Source organism: Xenopus laevis, chromosome 3L (assembly GCF_017654675.1).
Source record: "Xenopus laevis strain J_2021 chromosome 3L, Xenopus_laevis_v10.1, whole genome shotgun sequence".
Classification (NCBI taxonomy): Eukaryota; Metazoa; Chordata; class Amphibia; order Anura; family Pipidae; genus Xenopus; species Xenopus laevis.
In genome coordinates, this window is record NC_054375.1 from 59,858,545 (window position 1) to 59,877,293 (window position 18,749).

The 18,749-nt window shown below is 34.3% G+C and overlaps 1 protein-coding gene across 7 annotated transcripts in view; it reads right to left on the reverse strand.

Moving 5' to 3' along the window:
* LOC108711045 (liprin-alpha-2) overlaps nucleotides 1–18,749 on the reverse strand; it is a 186,804-nt gene that overhangs the window by 9,775 nt on the left and 158,280 nt on the right. For 3 of the 7 annotated variants that reach the window (XM_041586286.1, XM_041586289.1, XM_041586291.1), the window contains 12 exons: nucleotides 17,535–17,670; nucleotides 14,934–15,154; nucleotides 14,078–14,315; nucleotides 13,078–13,107; nucleotides 12,147–12,277; nucleotides 10,227–10,408; nucleotides 9,180–9,273; nucleotides 4,767–4,848; nucleotides 3,650–3,850; nucleotides 2,136–2,198; nucleotides 1,633–1,662; nucleotides 83–258 (listed from right to left, as the gene is read on the reverse strand). In XM_041586286.1, the coding sequence (XP_041442220.1) occupies nucleotides 83–258; nucleotides 1,633–1,662; nucleotides 2,136–2,198; nucleotides 3,650–3,850; nucleotides 4,767–4,848; nucleotides 9,180–9,273; nucleotides 10,227–10,408; nucleotides 12,147–12,277; nucleotides 13,078–13,107; nucleotides 14,078–14,315; nucleotides 14,934–15,154; nucleotides 17,535–17,670 (1,584 nt within the window). The remainder of the gene's footprint in view (nucleotides 1–82; nucleotides 259–1,632; nucleotides 1,663–2,135; nucleotides 2,199–3,649; nucleotides 3,851–4,766; nucleotides 4,849–9,179; nucleotides 9,274–10,226; nucleotides 10,409–12,146; nucleotides 12,278–13,077; nucleotides 13,108–14,077; nucleotides 14,316–14,933; nucleotides 15,155–17,534; nucleotides 17,671–18,749) is intronic. The other 4 variants (XM_018252369.2, XM_041586290.1, XM_041586288.1 and 1 more) reach the window with 3 other exon arrangements.

Here is an 18,749-nt window from a genome sequence, read left to right on the forward strand (position 1 = left end):
GCAATCCCATACCTGTATAAAAATATAGTTATATGTAAACAACACACCGTCAGTGCAGGATAACACTTTAATATAAACCTACCGATGAAAGCTATCCACCATTTTTAAGTGCACTCTAAGATCTTTTTTTGTTAAATGGTCTAACATCCTGGCATCTACAAGGCATTCCATGAAGTAACTTCTGTACTGCGGTAAGCCAAGACTTGGAAGCCATTCATTGCCAATCCATTCATGATTCATATCACCGTAGGCCAGTGTCTGTAAGATAATATGCAAAGGAGCTATTATGTAAATCTGTTACATATTATTAAAAAAAAACTTGAAGGAGATTTTTCTACCAGTAAAGAGCCTAGTAGCCTACCCAATTTCTTCTAAAAGAGGCAGTTCACTTGAAACTAGCGTTCAGTATGTATGTTACACACATTAATCAATATGAATTGAAACCCCAATTGGCATTTGCGATAACGATAGAATGGTCAGGCAAGCAACACTAAAGAAACCGAATAAAATAAACTCTCTTCAGAACCTGAATATAAACAATCTGCACTTAAATACTTTTTATATTTTAGTGTATGATGTATCGCAGAATATAAGCAAGTTCACTGATATGGAATCGTATGTATTCAGTCCTGCATACATGGCAAGTCCTTATAGAGATATTAAAGGGCAGCTCAGACCCACATTTGTTGCTATTGTACACAAGGGTCATAAAAAGGAGACATCATCCTTAAAAAGTTCATCTTATCACAGTCCACGTAAAAGCAAAAAAAGTGCATACATACAGTATAGTACATTCACATGATCTACAGAAATAGGTGTAAATTGAAAAATCCCAAATGATTTCTTGAAATTTACCAAATAGTAAGATTTCATTAAGCTTTCACAACAGCTGTGAATATATTTCAGGGTAAAATTATATCAAATGAACCTCTAGGAAACTAGAAAATACATTTTTAGAAAATCTACCTATTTACTGAGAACTCATTTGGGATAACCTGTGCAAGTACATGAATTAAACATGGGTTTGCAATTACACTCCAAGTACAGATAGACAGATGAGATTTCAAGTGATACTGATACTAAAAAACTACTTTTTAAAATATGAATGTACATTAAAAGTTACCTATAGGTCATGCTGATTGTTTTTTGCTGAGAGGTTCATTTTGGAAAGTAATTGTTATCTGAAGTTCCTAAACCTGATTATTTTGCCAACCTGACTCCCTCTATCTTTTTCTTTCTCTCTGATTTTCTTTTTCCTCTTACTGAGTAGTCCTTATTTGCTGCATACTGTATTATATAAAGCTGCCACTAGATGTAGGACATGAGCTCAGCCTTACATGCACTGCCAGCAAATGTCTAAGCTTTGTATAGATGTAAACAGATCAGCCTAGAGAGCTTGCTGGTATAGTGTTTTGTTCTCTATACTTTTCTTCAAAATCCAGGTGCTCTGATAATAACATTTCCAAGGAGCTTAACTTGTAAGTGCCAGAATATAAAAATAAATTTCCTTGATAGTGATATATAGACAAGTGTAAACTTTCTTGTTGTTTTCAGAGGTTCTCCTTTATGTAGTTTATAATTCTGTGTGTTACACTGTAATCTTGAGGATTTATTTAGAGTGATGACACTTACTTGTGCCCAGCTTCCTTCTTCTGACTCTTTCTGTAACATCAGGCAGGACCCATTGATGCAATGAATATAAACAGAGGAAATGACAGTGAAAATGAGGAAACGTCAACACAGTATCCATTTTCTAGACTCTTTCTAAAAATTGTTGTTTATTTAACAGTACATTATGTTCTTTTTTAATTTCGTTTCACAGATACAATATTTTTTAAAGTGAGCACTAAAGGGTTAAAAAGTAAAAAAAAGCACAAAAAAAACCTTGGAAACAGCTAAAGCTCTTTTATCAGATACAGCAGGGCCAGCTATTGCTTGCTGGGAATACAGGTTCTGTAGGCTTGCAGAAAGACTTGTCATCTATCTTAAGTAAACTGATGTACAGTGGCATAGTAAATGATTTACAGCAACACAATAGATTGAACTATTATCATTACAGATGGACCTAGACAGTCTTTGTCATTAATAATCCAACATCTAGACTTCTCCGAACTGAAAATAAATAATGCACTAACCGTTTTGGAGGGAGCAGCAAGATTCTCCATTTCCTCATGGGTCAGCCAGACATTACCTGACGGCTAATGAGAAGGCCCACGGAAGAGTTGATGAAATCCACATTAGGAATGCAGCATTAAGGAAGAAATGCAGCACCACTGTAAGTTAACAGCGCAATAGCATCACTATCAGCAAACATACCTCTGCCTAAAAATTACTGGCTCCTTAGTCTTAACCATTGAGGGAATGTAAATCCCCATAAACTTCATCTACTGAGTCCCCTAGCTCTACGAATTGGTGGCCCATGTAATAAAAATGACACAACAGGATTTTCTAGAAAGAAATCTGCCCAAAATTCTAAAGAAGGGAGATTACTGTACTATTTTGACATGTTGGTATTCATTTGTTATTAAATATTACAAGAGTGTTCCAGTGTTTTTTGTTTAAGTGATTGACTTTGGAAGTATTAATTACAAAACAGAGAAGTGTGTAAAGAGCAGACAGGATTTTCACTGGATGATTCCCTTGAATCCACTGGGACACTATCCCTGGAGAGCTGGGGGGAAACTGTCATTACATTAATAATATATCCCTGATGTTGCAGGACTGTAGCTCTTTCTGGTAGCTTTATAACATGTAAACACATGCTTGGAATTGTAGTGTGGCAATATCGGAGTAAGCAATGGTCAATGAACAGACTTTACATTGCCTTTAAATAGAACTCAGTTTAGTGGTTCTTCATGCTTACATCAGTTCCATCCAAACTGATTTTTATTTAAATATAGGACTAGAAAATACTAAGCTTCAGAAGTGTTTGCTAATTTAAGTACCTTTAATACAGACAGTAACATTGAAACCAATAGCTAAAAGAAATAATGGAAAGGTATTAGGCAAAAGGCATCATGGGATTGTGGAAGCAAGTTAAGGGGTTAATTTATTAGTGGGCAGGTGAGTTTGGTAGGGGATGATTGGCTTCAGGTGCAGGAGGTAAGGTCAGGGAGGGTAAATACCGTAGCCCAGTGGGATTTGGTCTCTTGGGACCTTCTTTACCTTGAACACATTCCCACCCCAACCCCCACAATGTTACAGTGTTATCATTTAAAAAAAAGAGTTTTTTGCATCCTATTGTTGCTGTTAAGATGCAGGGTGGTTGGTTGTCGCTTAGGCTTTATGGCACTGAGATAGGGTACGAAGTTAAGATAGAATGGTTCATTTCTGTGAATTCATTGTTGAAAGTTACTTTATGTATTAACCCCAAAGTGCAGAACAGCAACCTTTCTGCCATATTCTAGTGTTGGTCTGTTTATTTCTTGTGTGTATGCTGGTATTCTAGTGCCTCCTAAAATCCCATGTAGATGAAGCTTTGAATAACGAACAATTCTGAATATCGTTGATTCTAAGGATAAACATAGGCTTGTATTTTATTCATTTCAAGCAGTGGTGGCAGAACATATCGGTCTACAGATGGATTCCTCAGAGACTTCAGTGATACATGGTAAAAACATGACTGCAGAAGAGAAAAAATGTGACTCACTGTTCTGGATGTTGGAGGCGCTGATGGGCTGGTGAGTGAAACCATCTCTTGAATTGCTAGCCGTAGCTTTAAACGATGCAGAGGATTGCTAATCCCAATCTCCCTTTGTATTTCCGTATCAGACAAGGCAGACATTATGGCACCACTCTTTACGTTGGCACGACATGCAGCAACATACCAAGCTGGCATTCCCAACCAAAGCTTTTAGAATCAAAGAAAGAGGTAACAATGGTAGGCAGTGTACAAATATAGTAAAAAAGTGAAACACATTATTTTTCGTAATACTGAATCATTGCATTTATATGCTAAAAAAGAGAGGTTAGTTTAGAAATTGGCACAGCATTGTTTAAATGCCCTAACAGATTAGTCCCCAAGTCATAAGGCTGCTTTCCAGTACAAGTATAGGATATAGCATCTGAATTGGGATAATATGGCACTCAATGCAATGAGGTGGCTAATAGGGATGTAGCGAACCGCCGAGTATGTGTTCGCGAACGCCGTTCGCGAACACCGGCAAAAAATGCGAACAGTTCGCGAACTGTTCGCGAACTTCGAACATCCGAAAATCGTTCGATTCGAACGATCGAAGGATTTTAATCGTTCGATCGAACGATTTTCGTTCGAATCGAACGAAAATCGTTCGATTTTAGCGATCGAATGGTCGAATGGTCGAACGATTTTGACGCGAACGCCTATTGGCGAACGTTGCGCAACGTTCGCGAACTTGCGGCGGACGCGAACAGTCGAAGTTCGCGCGAACTAGTTCGCCGGCGAACAGTTCGCTACATCCCTAGTGGCTAAGAAAACATATAAACATGAAAAAAAAAACAGTAGAATTGTTTTATCTTCATTCTGGATATACAAGGTTGTGTCCAATAATTAGTTTAAATCAACACAAACTCTATGGAAAATTTAGAACTTTCTGATAACAGATCCCATATCTTTACTTCATTGAAACCAAGTAAAGATGGATACCATTTAGTTGTGAAAGATATATATAAAGACCTAATTAAACAGACTTATTCTGGGAAGGGGAGGTTGTACATTGTCATGTTTGGAATAAATATTCAGTAAATACCTTCATTTAATGCACAACATTTTACAATTTTACACTTACTTCAAGCCATGCAACTACAGTCGGTCCATCCCACTGTGCAAATGGAAGTCCCTTTCTTCTGGCATCTTCAAGCAGTTCATGTCTTAAAATTGTAAAAGGACAAAACAGATTCATTATAACATTATAACATATTGCCAACAAAGCTTTGATAAAGTATTTCATAGTATTTCATAGTTTGGATCAATATCTCAATGCTCTGGCGTACTTATAAAAGGATTTTGGAAGGGACTAACCCTCAGTTCAAAACACTACAGGTCTGGTCCAGTGAAACAATAACTGAGCTCCACAACTACTTTAGAACAACAGTGGTCACTGTTCAAAAACTCCACCAGTGACATTGATGAACATGCAGACACAGTTAGCTGTTACATAAATACAGAATCCTTGTATATCCTAACCAGAAGCCATGGTGAAAAAAGGGGTAAAGGAGAGACTAAATGATTGACTCGATGCCTTCTTTTCCAAGGACTCTAAACAATACAGTATCTCAAGACATGCAAAAGAAATGTCAGGAGGATTAGGAGACAATAATAAAGTGAGCTCCTCAGCAACACCCAACTTGGCAAGCAATTAAAAACATTACACGTTATAAAAGACCCTAGTGCAATGTTACAAGTATGTCCCCCAGTCCCAAAGACAAGCAAACACAGTTTTATGTTAGGTTTGAATATGTCAGTGATGACTGTGCCACAAGGCTAGCAACAAAGATGAACCTGCACTTCAGGTTACCAAGGACAATGTCCTTAGGACATGCTGCATCAGTTGGCAGAGGGACCAGCATCTCCTCTGGACATTCTTAACACCTCTTTAAAGCAAGGTATGGTCCTTCACTGCTTTAAATGTACCACATAAACAGTCAAAACATTTAAACCCTACTATATATTTGCAAAAAGCACAAATTAAGACAACATATCAAATGTTGAAAGTGAGAAATGTTGTTTTCTACAAAATATGCACAATATTCTGTTTTCAACTAGTAAACTAGCTTAAAAGTTAGTACAAATTACACAATCACAGATCAAAACATCCAGATAACTGAAAAAAAATAAAACAATTATCTGGAAAAAAGGATACATATAGCAAAAAGGTATGTAACCCTTGTGGAGCTAAATGCATGCAGGTTACTGTTTGAAAGCAGGAACATGAAGTTAATAAATTACATTAAAACATGCATAACACAAATTTTAAAATTTTATATCAAAATCGTATTGCAAAAATATTGCTGCACCTATATTCACTTAAGACCTCCTTAGTAATTTCTGCTAGGAAGGTGCCATTTGCAATCATATCTAAAGGGTCCACAACGTCAGTTAGCCCCATAAGAGTAATCAATAGGCTCTTATTCCAAGACTATGCACTGGCAAGTACCTTGTATAAGTGCCAATTAAACATCAATGTTGGCTATTATCGGATGAGCTTATACAATCCACAATGATGTACCCAGCTCTTCTGTGAGAGCATCCCCTAAAACAGAGACTGGTGGTTAAATGGTTAGGATCTGGGGTAGTATAGATAATACAAATTTATGGGAGTGTCCAAGTCATTACATGCAAAGACAAACAATGATTTTTAAAACCAAAGGCAGCTCAGTAGCCTTTTCATGACCTTAAACACTGTTTTAATAGAGCCGATACCCACAGTACTTTGAAGTCATAATTTAGTAATAGCATTATAAACTCACACCTTTCATGCACTGCCAGGGATTAAATGAGCTGTGGGAAAACACATATGCCAGTGGAATCCATTGACTGGAATATGTTCTAACAAACACTTTCAAATGTAGACAAGGAAACTTTATATTATTAATCCCATTGAACTTTCAAATAATACAATTACCTGCTTGAAAATCATGGAACAATAAACTCCATAAAAGTGCTTTATTCCCTGGTGAGAATAAATACCTGTTTCCCTGGTCATCAAATCAGTTTCTTATTTAACATCTGGCAGTATGAACAAAAGTGAAATATAATGGTTTCACATGGGAAAAAAAATCAAAGAGCCTCAGAAAATTATGTGTGTGGGACTATATGCACAGGCAATAATACAGGACCCCAATCATTACTACATTTCATTTTCAGATGAATATCTAACAATCTAAATGTAAATTGTAGAAAATATATATAATCTTGTTGACACCAAGCAGATTAGTGTTTATTTCAGTCTAGCCACACTTTCATTGCATAACAGAAAATAAACATTTACAGACCTCTAATTAAAAAAGCCTATGGCTTCCATCTTTAGCTATATCTTTAAGCCATATGATACATGGCACTTGTTACCTGTATGAAAAGCCAGCAACTATGTTGGTGGACTTATGCTAGAAAAGGCAGGGCGTTTCTTCATAACTGCAATAGGCATGACTAGCCAAAAAAAGTTTAGGTTGAAAGTTTCTTCTGTATTGTATAGCTTGAATGATGCTTAGCAGCACAACGTTATACCAGAAAGCCAAATTAGAGTATGTATTACCTACCTGTCAAGGCCATTCTAACACAGTGACTATGTCTGTGACCCTTGCTCCAAGCATCATTTAAGTTTTGGCTTCCCATAAATGTATTTCAAGATTATTTTGTTTATCTATAACCACCAGGAGGCCAATATGTGAATCATGTTGCCTTGTTTTTTATACTCCCATCTCCTTTTACTTTATTTTCTTTTCTTATCAACCTTTAATTTTTTTAAATGGAAAGAATGATGCAATACAAATTTTGAATATAGCTTATTTTGTTCCTTCTTTTTCACTATGAAGATATTTTCATATAGTAAATCTTTTAGACTAATGTAGTAGAATTTGAGTTATTTCTAAGGAAATATTCCTAGTGAATTGAGAAATCATTCTTGCAACAGAAAGAGTCCATTCTTTGTTTTTCAAAAATGTGACAAATTGCAAATACTGTGACATTTCGTTACTTAAATCACAGGGATAGCGAAGTTATGTTCAACTGTGAGTTTGGAGATTTGAGAAAACATTTTTCAAGTGTACTAATTTGCTTCTTTCAATTAAAGTAAGACATAAGGAAGCTATCCAAATGGGGAGCTTGGAAGGTGGTTGTTTAGAATTGTAATTTTGCAATAGTTAGCATCCAATTAATTATTTTTTTAAGTAGGGTTTTTAAGCCGTACATTTTCTTGGTGGCTCACCCTTCTGCTCTCCAGTCATCTGTTCAATTCAAATGCATTCGTGCATGTTTTTTTTTAAAAGTAAACATTACATATTACAGGTGACAGAGAAGGGGGTATGGAAAACCAGTGATTCCTCGTTGCCAGCTCTTGAAAAATGGCAAAATAACATTAGATCAAATGATAATTGTAACCAATAAGTTTCTGGTATGAATAATTATTACAAACTAATGACAAAATATAAACCAACAAGTCATATTTGTCAAACGGGATTTGCCCCCCCCCAACAAAAAAGCCTCAGTACTTGCAGATAGTTAAATGAATTCCAAAGAACTGTATATCCCACCCTATGCAGGAGACAAATAAGAGAGAGTGGTGTAGTCTAGTCTCATTCCCTAACAAGCAGTAGGGAGGAAAAAAAGGAAAGCGAGGGTCACACATGTGCCCACTTGTTTCATTCAGAAGTTAATTTAGAGGTAGATAATCTGTGCCCAATACAAATGAAGTTAGTTTGTTTACCTGATCTCCTTTCTGCCTTGTCAACAGAAGTCCTCAATCCTCTCTTCAATCCAAAAATAAAGGGGTAACTAAAAATAAAATATTAACATCTGGTACTGTGCCTGCATTTTTAAGCAGGGAATTGATCTAACTAGGGACTTATAAGGTTTTTTGTCTGATTGTTTATTTATGTAAGATAATTACAGAGGAGGTTTTCACAGAGGTTCTCCTCTGTTATTAAACTGACTAGCAACTAATCAATTACTAGTTTTGCAGTTGTGGTGCCGAAAAAAAACTGCCCAAAAGAAGGAGACCTGCAACTGCTTTTTATATTTAATATTTTTATTATTAACATTTTTAAAGCCATTTAAATATTTAATTTAAAATTACTACCCCTACCCCTTACTAATCCCCCAAAAATGCCTCACCAAGTTGTAGAACAGGAAGTTAAATGTCAAAAGTTTGTTTTAGGGCATAAAGTAAGAATGTACCCAAGTAATAGGCTTTTATATGGGCCAATTGTATGACCCTCATGTAGGGGAATTGGGTTTAAGGGTAATGAAAGTGTCTAGAGGGTTCTTTCTCCTTTGCATGCTTGCAATAGAGGGTCTGACCATACCGTTTGCTTGTGAGTAAAACACATTTTGCAGCAATTTAGTCATGTTTTATTTTGATTATTTAAACCCAAAGTTATATACATAGTGGCAAACTTGCATTGCACATTAAACGTAAATAAAGAAATTGGAAAGTGCCCTTTACAGATCATATACCTTAGTTTGTGTTAGTTTTAGAACTTACTTCTTTTTTAGCCTTCTGTCTTTTTCTGCTTGAGTTCCAAGTTTTCCTAATCCCAAGGAATCTTGTGCACCTGAATCTGCATCTATGAATGCACCTGTAACCAGTAAATTAAAAAAAAAAAACTGTTAACAATCATATATATATATATATATATATATATATATATATATATATATATATATATATATATATATATATATATATATATAATATATATATATATATATATATATATATATATATATATATATATATATATATATATATATATACACACACTATACTACTATACCATACCATACTACCGAAAATTTCAAATGTATGCTTTCCAAATGAAAATAAAAATGTCACAAGGAAAGAGAATGCAATTCACATGATTCTTTTTGACCATTCCTTGACCACATACTTACTATGTATAATTTTTTCTACTTGCTACTTTTTGAGCATGTATACAAGGGCACTGCTGCCATGAGGCGAGTTGAGAAACTTGCCTCAGGTGGCAGCAGCCTGTAAGTTGCCTGGGGCAGCCACAGAACTGCTCCTGGTAGCTTTAAGAGCTGAATTCCCTGTTATATGTAAATCAGAATTCAGGTCTTCTAGTGCAGAGAGCAGCCTCATTGCACTAGAGGTGGTGAGCACAACTTTTCCTTGTTTGTTACTTTCTTCAAAGTACAGTAAATGCCAAATTAACTGCAATATTTTACTGCTGTGGTGAAAAGTTGCAGTTATGTTTTACAATTTTTCCATAAATCTCCCTGTGATTCTAGCTAGGACCAATATTAAAATATTACATGGTAGGGAGTAGATTTTGTATTGCTGGAAAAATATGTATAGCAATTATTTTACTTTCCATACAACAAATGTGCCTTTTACTATCCTTATTTATTTTTGTATAAATATTTTTACTTAAATTATAATGTAGTTCTGATGTACTGTGGGGAGGATTATTAGCCATGAATATTTTTTCAGCATATGTTTCTATGTATAGAATTAAGAACATTCTGCCATAAACTGTAAAGCATGCATTAGCTTGCCAGGAACAATGACCTTGACCTTGTAGGCCATATTCCTTACTGAGCTGTCCAAATCGAGCCTTCTCTTTTTTACCAAACAACCGTCCAATGGATGACTTGATTCCTTTCTTCTTTGGAGCTTTGTGCAGAGAGTCTTGGCTACTGTTTGTGCTCCCAAGACCAAATACATCAGGATCAAGAGAAGCAGTCAGACTTCTAGAAAGGATAGCTGTTATTAACATACAGTAGTGTAGTATTTATGTTGGATTAACATGATTTATTTTTGTAAGCCTGACTTGAAACTCAACAGTTAATTTTCAGAGAAATTATTGCTCCAAGTCTAGTGAATCCAATTTGGGACCCTTAGGTCAAAGATCACATCACACGTAAGGCCTGTTCAGATGGTCAACTGTAAGCATCATATAAAGGAAAATATGATGATCTGAAAAAAGCCTGGTCCATTACATGGACCGAAGGTCTAGCTATTGTGTGAAGAAGACAGAATTCACTGTAAGTATTTGCCCATGTACAAAGTGAATTTTGCTATTATAAAATCTGCAGGAAAAAATATTTGTTTCCCACCATTAAACAAGGCATTGGAGGAATTAAGTGATAGATTAGTATTAGGAAGTCTTGATGATGTTGTTAACAATTTTGATAGCAAGGTGTAAATTTTTTTTAAGAAAGATGAAAATAGAAAAAAAATAATTAAGTGATGATCAAAGTGATTTGTGGAAAATGCATTAAAATTTTTAAAATAAGTTTAGTCGTTAATAGTAATGAATGATTACTGAATAATCATGCGGAAAAAAATATGAGAGTATGACAAAATTCTGTGTGTGTTTCTAATATTTTAAAGTACAAATATTGGTTTATTTGCAGTTGTTTTATTGGTAGAAATGTAATGCAAATGTTATATTAACAAATATTGTCACACTGAAGCAAAGACCCTTTTAATAAATGGGCAGAGCATACCAGGTTAAATAACTGCCTGGGATCAGAAGGCAAATTTCAGAGTCTGCTACTTCTCTGTAATCTATACAGTAGTTACTGAAAGGGTGCGCTTAAAATGCAATAGAACTGTAGTAATCCTGCCCATCAGGCATGCTATGAATAAATGTGTGTGTTCACTGTGCCCACTTAGAGCAAGCCTCATATGACACAAGGAGCCAGCAGCAATCTGTCCCTGGAAATTAGATTCAAATGTTGGCAGCTATACATTACTTTGATGCAATGAATAAAATAAATATTTGGTTGTAGTGACAGACAGCAAATACTTTTAATATATTTGAATGAAATTACCAAGCAGGTTTTAAAGATGACCAGACAGCAACTCATAGGAGAGAAATCTCTATTTATACCATGATTAACCAAGATCTTATAAAAAATTGCTCCCAAAACAATCCATACATTACTAAAATGAGTGTTTTCCTATTTATATAAAATATGTTTGAAAGTATGTAAAAATAAATAGATTTTAAAAATGCCAGAAAATATTCATGCTATATTAGTTTCTCAAAAAGGATTGATGACTGTTGATTGATGTCATCAATGATAATGCACTTTTTTCAAACATTGGGCCAGATTCAATTCAGTGAGAAAAAGTTATTTCATGGTTGATCATGTGAAAACTCATGGACGAGATTCAATTCAAGTTTTTTTTCCCATAGACTTCAATATTGTTTTCATGTGATAACCCGCAAGATGTTTTTCTGAACTGAAATTGAATTTCGTCCATGAGTTTTCACGTGATATGCCTTTTTCTCACTGAATTGAGTCTGGCCCATTATTACATAAAAACATAAAAAGACAGTAACTACATAGATACCCAGCCCATGCAATGTATTCAAGAATTCCTACTCATTTTTAGGGCTTGCTGATGATATAGCAAGTAATTATTCATACAATGGTTATAATGCAGCAGAAATGGGCACAGTATGATATAATATCTCACCCTCTGGCATCATTATGATATGAAGATGGCAGGGTATGAGTCATCCTGAGAGCACGTGGAGTTGAAGGAGGGGATGTTTCACATTTTATTGTGGCTTTATCTTCACGTCCATCTTCTTCTACAACTGCAATCTATAATAGGCATTTGGAAAAAACGGTATTTAGAGTGGAACATTCAAACCAATTACTGATTTGTTCAATGAACTTGCTGGGCAAATACAGTATTACATTATTCATTATAAAAATACATATCAATATTACCTTTAGATATGTGGGGGCCTATTTATCAAAGGTCGAATTTTAGTGGTGTTCGAGGTTTTTGAAACCAAGACTAAACTCAATAGGACCTTGAAAACTTTTACCAAGCAAAGTTTTGTATTTTTGTGGTTTTTACACTTCATAAATTTTGAATGTTTAGAGCTTTTTTTTTTTTTTTTTTTAAAAAGAAAAGATTTGTGAAAAAATTCAAAATTATATATATATATTAATCCCTTCATCCATTAAAGATCTTAGTGCAATATCACTGTGCTGTATAATTTTTTGACTCTTCTGTTCTTTAAAAGACAGATATACAGTATATGGAAAATAAACAGGGATTCATTTACATGTATTTTTTCTTGATTGACAGTGAAATATATAGGGCATGTCATTGGGTGCACATATATATGTTTTTCATATTTTGATTTATGTGAGTTTTACCTGTTTTGATCGCTGAGTGACATTGCTTTGAATGCCCTACTATATATACTTCACTGTCAATCAAGAAAAAATCAAATGACAAACATAACCAAGTGTGAACACAGTCAAACAATTATGGTACAGCAAAGCGCCATAAAAGAAGCTCAAGAAGTTTGACATCAGTGGAGAGTATGTAAGACGGTGTGTAGATAGACATATATGCAGATGTTCAAGTGAGAAACTTCAAAATTTACCTTTCTTCGATGCTTTCTCAAATCACTAGGCTGATAATAAAAAAGAAAGAAAATTATAAAAATAAAGTTAATAATTGGTAGCAAATGGTATCCAAAATAGAAAACACTTTATACAAATGCCAGTTAAATTCAAAAACAGGTTTGATGCAGGTTAACTGGAAAAGCTCACAAAACACTATTATCAAATGAATCTGAAGAACATTAATGTTTTTTGGACAGTAGGAGAGGAGACCTATACAAATGCAAGGATAATCTACAAACCTCTGGAAGAATTTCAAATTAGTGCTGCAAGCCAATATTGCTAACCACTGTGCCACTGAGTTGGCTATAATTACCCATATTGTTACAAATATTACAAAATAGAAAAAAACAACTTAAAACAGATAAAATAAATATGTATATATTAAAATACAATTGCCAAATAAATATAATTTGAAAGCCTAATTGCTAAGTAATGTCTGGTTTAAATTACTTTAATTTCCACATGTGTAAAATCTCTAACCTTAAGAGCTGCAAAGACTTAAAAGTTTAAGCCATTGCTTGCATGTGGCTAAGTGCATAGACATTAGCTTTGTAGAGCTTTAGTCTATGCTACCTATGGTTTGCAAAAGCATTGGCTTTTGTCTAGTCAGAAAGCATGATGTAGCCATCAGTTTTTAAGAATCAAAGCTCGGGGCAGTTTAGAAGAAAACCACTGGTTACATCAGTTTCGGTACATTCAGCCTGTGGCTGTAGCTGAATTATTATCCCTTAAAATCCTTCTTTATCAAGAGCTGAAAGGTTGGATTAATCTAATTTAACCCCATGAGCATTTCTTACTAGTGGTAGCATTTTCCTGCCTATCATTTAGAGTTCAGAGCTGCTTCCTGAACTTTTGATTTTGTAAACATTTTTTAGTTAGCAGAAGTCTTCAGTTAAAGTTTCATTAATGAACACATTACATTTATATAGTACAGTTTATCTGATTAACCAATTAAAAAATAACACTTATAAAACTTACTAGTGTCATGACCCCCATGCGATCCATTTCTCTTGCTGGACTACGAGGTGTGAGTTTAGGTGTGGAATGACCACTTGGAGGCGATGAACTTGCTAATGATGAAGCGGTGACTGAAGCAGTGATCGATGTACCTGGATGGATTCTGGCCAGGTTGAGTCCCTCAAGGCTAACGCTGGCCACTCTATTTTCAATTTCTTCTGCACGAAGTTCAGTGGATTCCTTTTCTTCCTGGATGAGTCTAGTTATAATTATTAAAAAATTGCTACTTTAAAAACAAAAGATTTTATTTAAATGTATTTACATTGTCTAAATTCAACTTCAAGACATGATCACAAAAGATTATCTAATTGCTGGATATTTTCCCAGGTTAGTGGACTAGTAGACATTCAATTACCTATTTTTCTTACAACAGTTCAATTCAGTATCCAGCTTTCTTTTTTTTAAGTTAAAATGTAAAAGGTTTAATTGGTCATTTTAAACTGTCAGGGATATAAATTGTATGTAGTTAACATGCATAGAGATTTTTATGGGGTTGAAAGCATAAACCAGTATGAGATATTTAACACAAAGCATTACCATACAAGCTACATCAGTAAATCAACTTATAATTATAAGTTTGGTCTAGGAAACTGTACTTTTCCATCTGCTTTATTGCAATATGTTTCCAGTTATTACCTGTTGAAGGCTTCAGGGCTACCAATAAGCATCTAGTAAGCATCAGCCTACTATTGTGTGAGCTGATTTTTATAGCCTTCTACTACAACTTTCTTACTTACTTTTATCTTTTAGAACCGAGAGGTGGCAAAAATGTAAGCATATTTAACTGCATTTCATTGAGAGAGCATTGAATACATACCTTATTTCTTTATTGATGGCATCTAGCTGCTCTTGAAGCATCATGGCTAAAGTTTGAGCATCAGAATGACCACCTGGAGATAAGAGGTCCATCGGACTAAAAATCGTTTCCCGGTCATCATCATCTATGTCAGACATCTCAGTATCACTCTCAAATGGATGGCTGCTAAGGACTCCAATCTGCTGTGTTCTGTTCCATTCATGGTCCCCAAGTGATTTAACCTTAATGAAATTGTTATAACTATTGGTAATATTTCACTGGTTAAAATGTGTAAATGCATTGATTTGAAAAGGAACTAGATGTTATAAAAGAAATCAAGCTGGCACAGATATTAAAGATGCATCATGATGAAGGTTTAGTCTAAAAGAATATTGTGATATTTGTGAATATACTGCTCTTTGATTACTCAGCATGATTTGGAGGAAACCCAGAATCTGGCGATGTCCATGAGTTCAAGACTTCAGGCTATCATTGCCTGCAAAGGGTTTAGCATTTTATTTTCATTTTTTTTAATTTGTCCAATTACTTTTGAGCCCCTGAAATGAAGTGATTGTGTTAAAAAAAAGGCTTTAGTTCCTCAAATTTGTATGCAATCTTTTGTTCAACTCACTGAACTAAAGCTGAAAGTCTGCAGTTCAACTGCATCTGAGTTGTTTCATTTAAAATTCATTGTTGTAATGTTCAGAACCAAAATTAAAACAAACTTGTCTCTTTCCAAAGATGTATGGGCCTAACTGTAGATTACAATTATTTTAATACACATGAATCGTTGCAAACTGACTTGAACTTAAGAACACTTTTCTCTAGGGAGAAATGAGCTCCTTTTGTGTTTCTAAGCAACAGCAATACATGCCAATACAAATGCCATGTAATACAACTAGTGGAAATTCACATTCTATCTATACATAATATAAGATGAAACATTTTTACTCATTGATAAATGTTAGCTAGTTCAGGAGACCTTTGTAAATATAAGACAAGATTTTTTACAAAATATAGGTGCTTGCATTAAAATACCTGCACTCAATCATACTTTTTCTAGTTTATAGGGACACCCTGTTGTGATTTGCCAGTTGAGTGCTGTGCTTGAAGTAAAGGAGCCCTGCATTCAACACCTGCCTAGATGTAGAATTAAATACAGAGGGGCTCATTTATGAACTTTGTGCATGCACATAATGATTCGCACAGTGAACATATTTGACCTGCAGATGTTCATATTTTTAAAGCTGGGTAATGAGCAACATAATTATGACAATTACAGTGCATTGCAGTGCATTAAAAATTATGGAAAACTAGAAACTTGCTATAACATTTAGTTTTTAATGACAGAGTATCTCTAAGCTATGATACAAACTTTTAGGGGCAGATTTACAAAATGTGTATTTAGAGCTTAATAAATAAAAACTCATTCACGTTCTATTCATTTTGGATTTTTAAAATTGTGGGTGAAAGTTAGAACCAGCATCGAATTGGGGGGCCTGGGGTCCACTGGGCTGCTGCCTTTTTAAAAAATCTGACCCTTAGTTTTACTACTACACCTAGAGGGTCTATTTATCAAAGGTCGTATTTTAGTGGTTTTTGAAAACCACGACTAAACTACAAATGTCATAAGTCTTGTTAAAAAATTAAAATAAAAGAAGCACAAACAGAAAAACACTAAATGATAAGCAAACAAATATGAATACCTTAAAAACCTCTAAAAATTTGAGTTTTTCAGACAATTCATAGCAGAAAAAAATCTGAAAACCCCAAAGTTCAAATTGATTTAAAGATCGCAGCTCTCATTGACCTTGACAACTTTTACCTGGCAAAGATTTGTATTAGAGGTTTTTGTGATTTTACACTTACACAATAAATCTCGACCTTTTGAAGGTTTCAAAAAAATTAGAAAACCACAAATTTTTAGAGATTCGTGGAAAAAATCAAATGTTAGTAAATGGACCTCTTAGGGCCTATGTTATGTATTGTGTAGAACACAAACATTAGGGTAACATGGCAAAACAGGGGCAAAACCGAGAACTAAAATATCTCCTGCTCTTTTCCTGTTGAAACTGCTTTTTTAGCAATTTGACTTTATTCCACTGAAACAAGTGGTTCATAGGAATGTGACTGGTATGGCATATCGGGTCGAAGTCACTTTTCTTCCAGTTATACCCATTTTCTGCATATAGAACTAAAAACAAAAAATAAAAAAATGTAAATTTTAATAAATTTCTTGCACCCTTACTCAAAAAGTCACCCATTTGCACATGTTTAAATCATAATGCTTTAATTTAAAGAATTCTCATTAGGCTTGGGCGAATTTGACCTATTTCACTTCGACAAAAATTCGCCGCCGGCGAAATGCTGCAGACGTCCATTAAAGGGCACACACCGCCATACAAGTCTATGGGCGTCATTTCCACTGCGAAAATTCGCCTATCCCTAATTCTCATCTATTTGTCAAGTTTATTATGCATCAAGCACTCTTCAGGCTAGTCTGGGACAAGTTAGGTCTCTGAAAATGAAAAGTGCTAATGAAGGGCTATTTGCATAAACTTGAAGTTGTTTTGGATCATGTGTAATACACACCAAACTAACAAGAAACAAATTTACGCATACCGGTTGTTCTTCTCTCCTAACTCCCAATCTACCTCTTCTTGGTCTTCGTATGACTTTAGTTGAGCGGTAGTCAGACTGGCTGTCAACAAGGGACCCTACTGAATATCTCAATTCTGCAGATGAGTCTAGGTGAGGCCTGAAAATAAATTAAATATATACTGTCAAAATATTATTGTTAGTATAAATAGTATAGCACAAACATTTTTTTAAGGCAACAAAAAAAAACAACAACATTTTGCCACAAGGAAAACAGGTGACATAGTACCTGAAGCATAGATATGTCAGGTGATCCTCTATTTTACTTTTTCAGGAAATAATGGCAAACCAAATGTTATTCCTTTTTTAAACAGTATAGACTACTCAAAAAATATACATAATATAAAGTTTCAAATGCAATACTGACTGTCCCTAAAAGTAATGTATTAAAATATCTTAAGCAGGAGGATGCAACTAAAGCACTTAAATAGATAGATTCATTCATTCTTAGTGGGTAACTAATGTATTTACTCTTACACCAATTTATAGAACAAATTATTTTAAAAACTGATATGAATCAAGTCTAAAAATGCTACCGTTCAACCCCAGTAGTGGCGTAGAAACCTCTGATGCAAGTTTTCTTGAAAACTCTCACAAACATCTTGCAAGTGTCTTCACATAATTAATTTTGCAAATCAAAGGATAAACATGGTGCTGATTTCAGGCACTTCAAGCACTGAAAAACTCTGTGGACAAAATATCTATAAAACTGTTACTATAGGCCATAGATCTAGTATTTGTGATCCTTTTCTTTATAGCATCCTGAAGGTTTGTTTATACTGTAAATAAAATTTATGAAACACAAGTATATGATTACTGTATTGCTTTACTTTTTCTTTTCTCACCAGACTTTAAATTGCAATTTTTTTTGGATTACATCAATTAAAATTTTAGGTGTTGTTGAAAGCAGTATTTATCTGTATCTTTTTATTGTCTATTGTGAAATATGTTACCCAATATTTAAAAAAAATAATCTAATTCTAATTTGATTTAACATTTTTCATTACTTTTGCTTGTAAATATTTTTAGATGACAATATTGATGGTCAATATAGAAAAAAAATAAGCCATTGATTTTTTTTTACTGTACAGAAAGAGGAATATTTCATTCTCATTTGGAGCCTATTTTACCATAAAAAGACTCGAAAAGTGAGAGACGATGTAAATTTCCACATCTCTT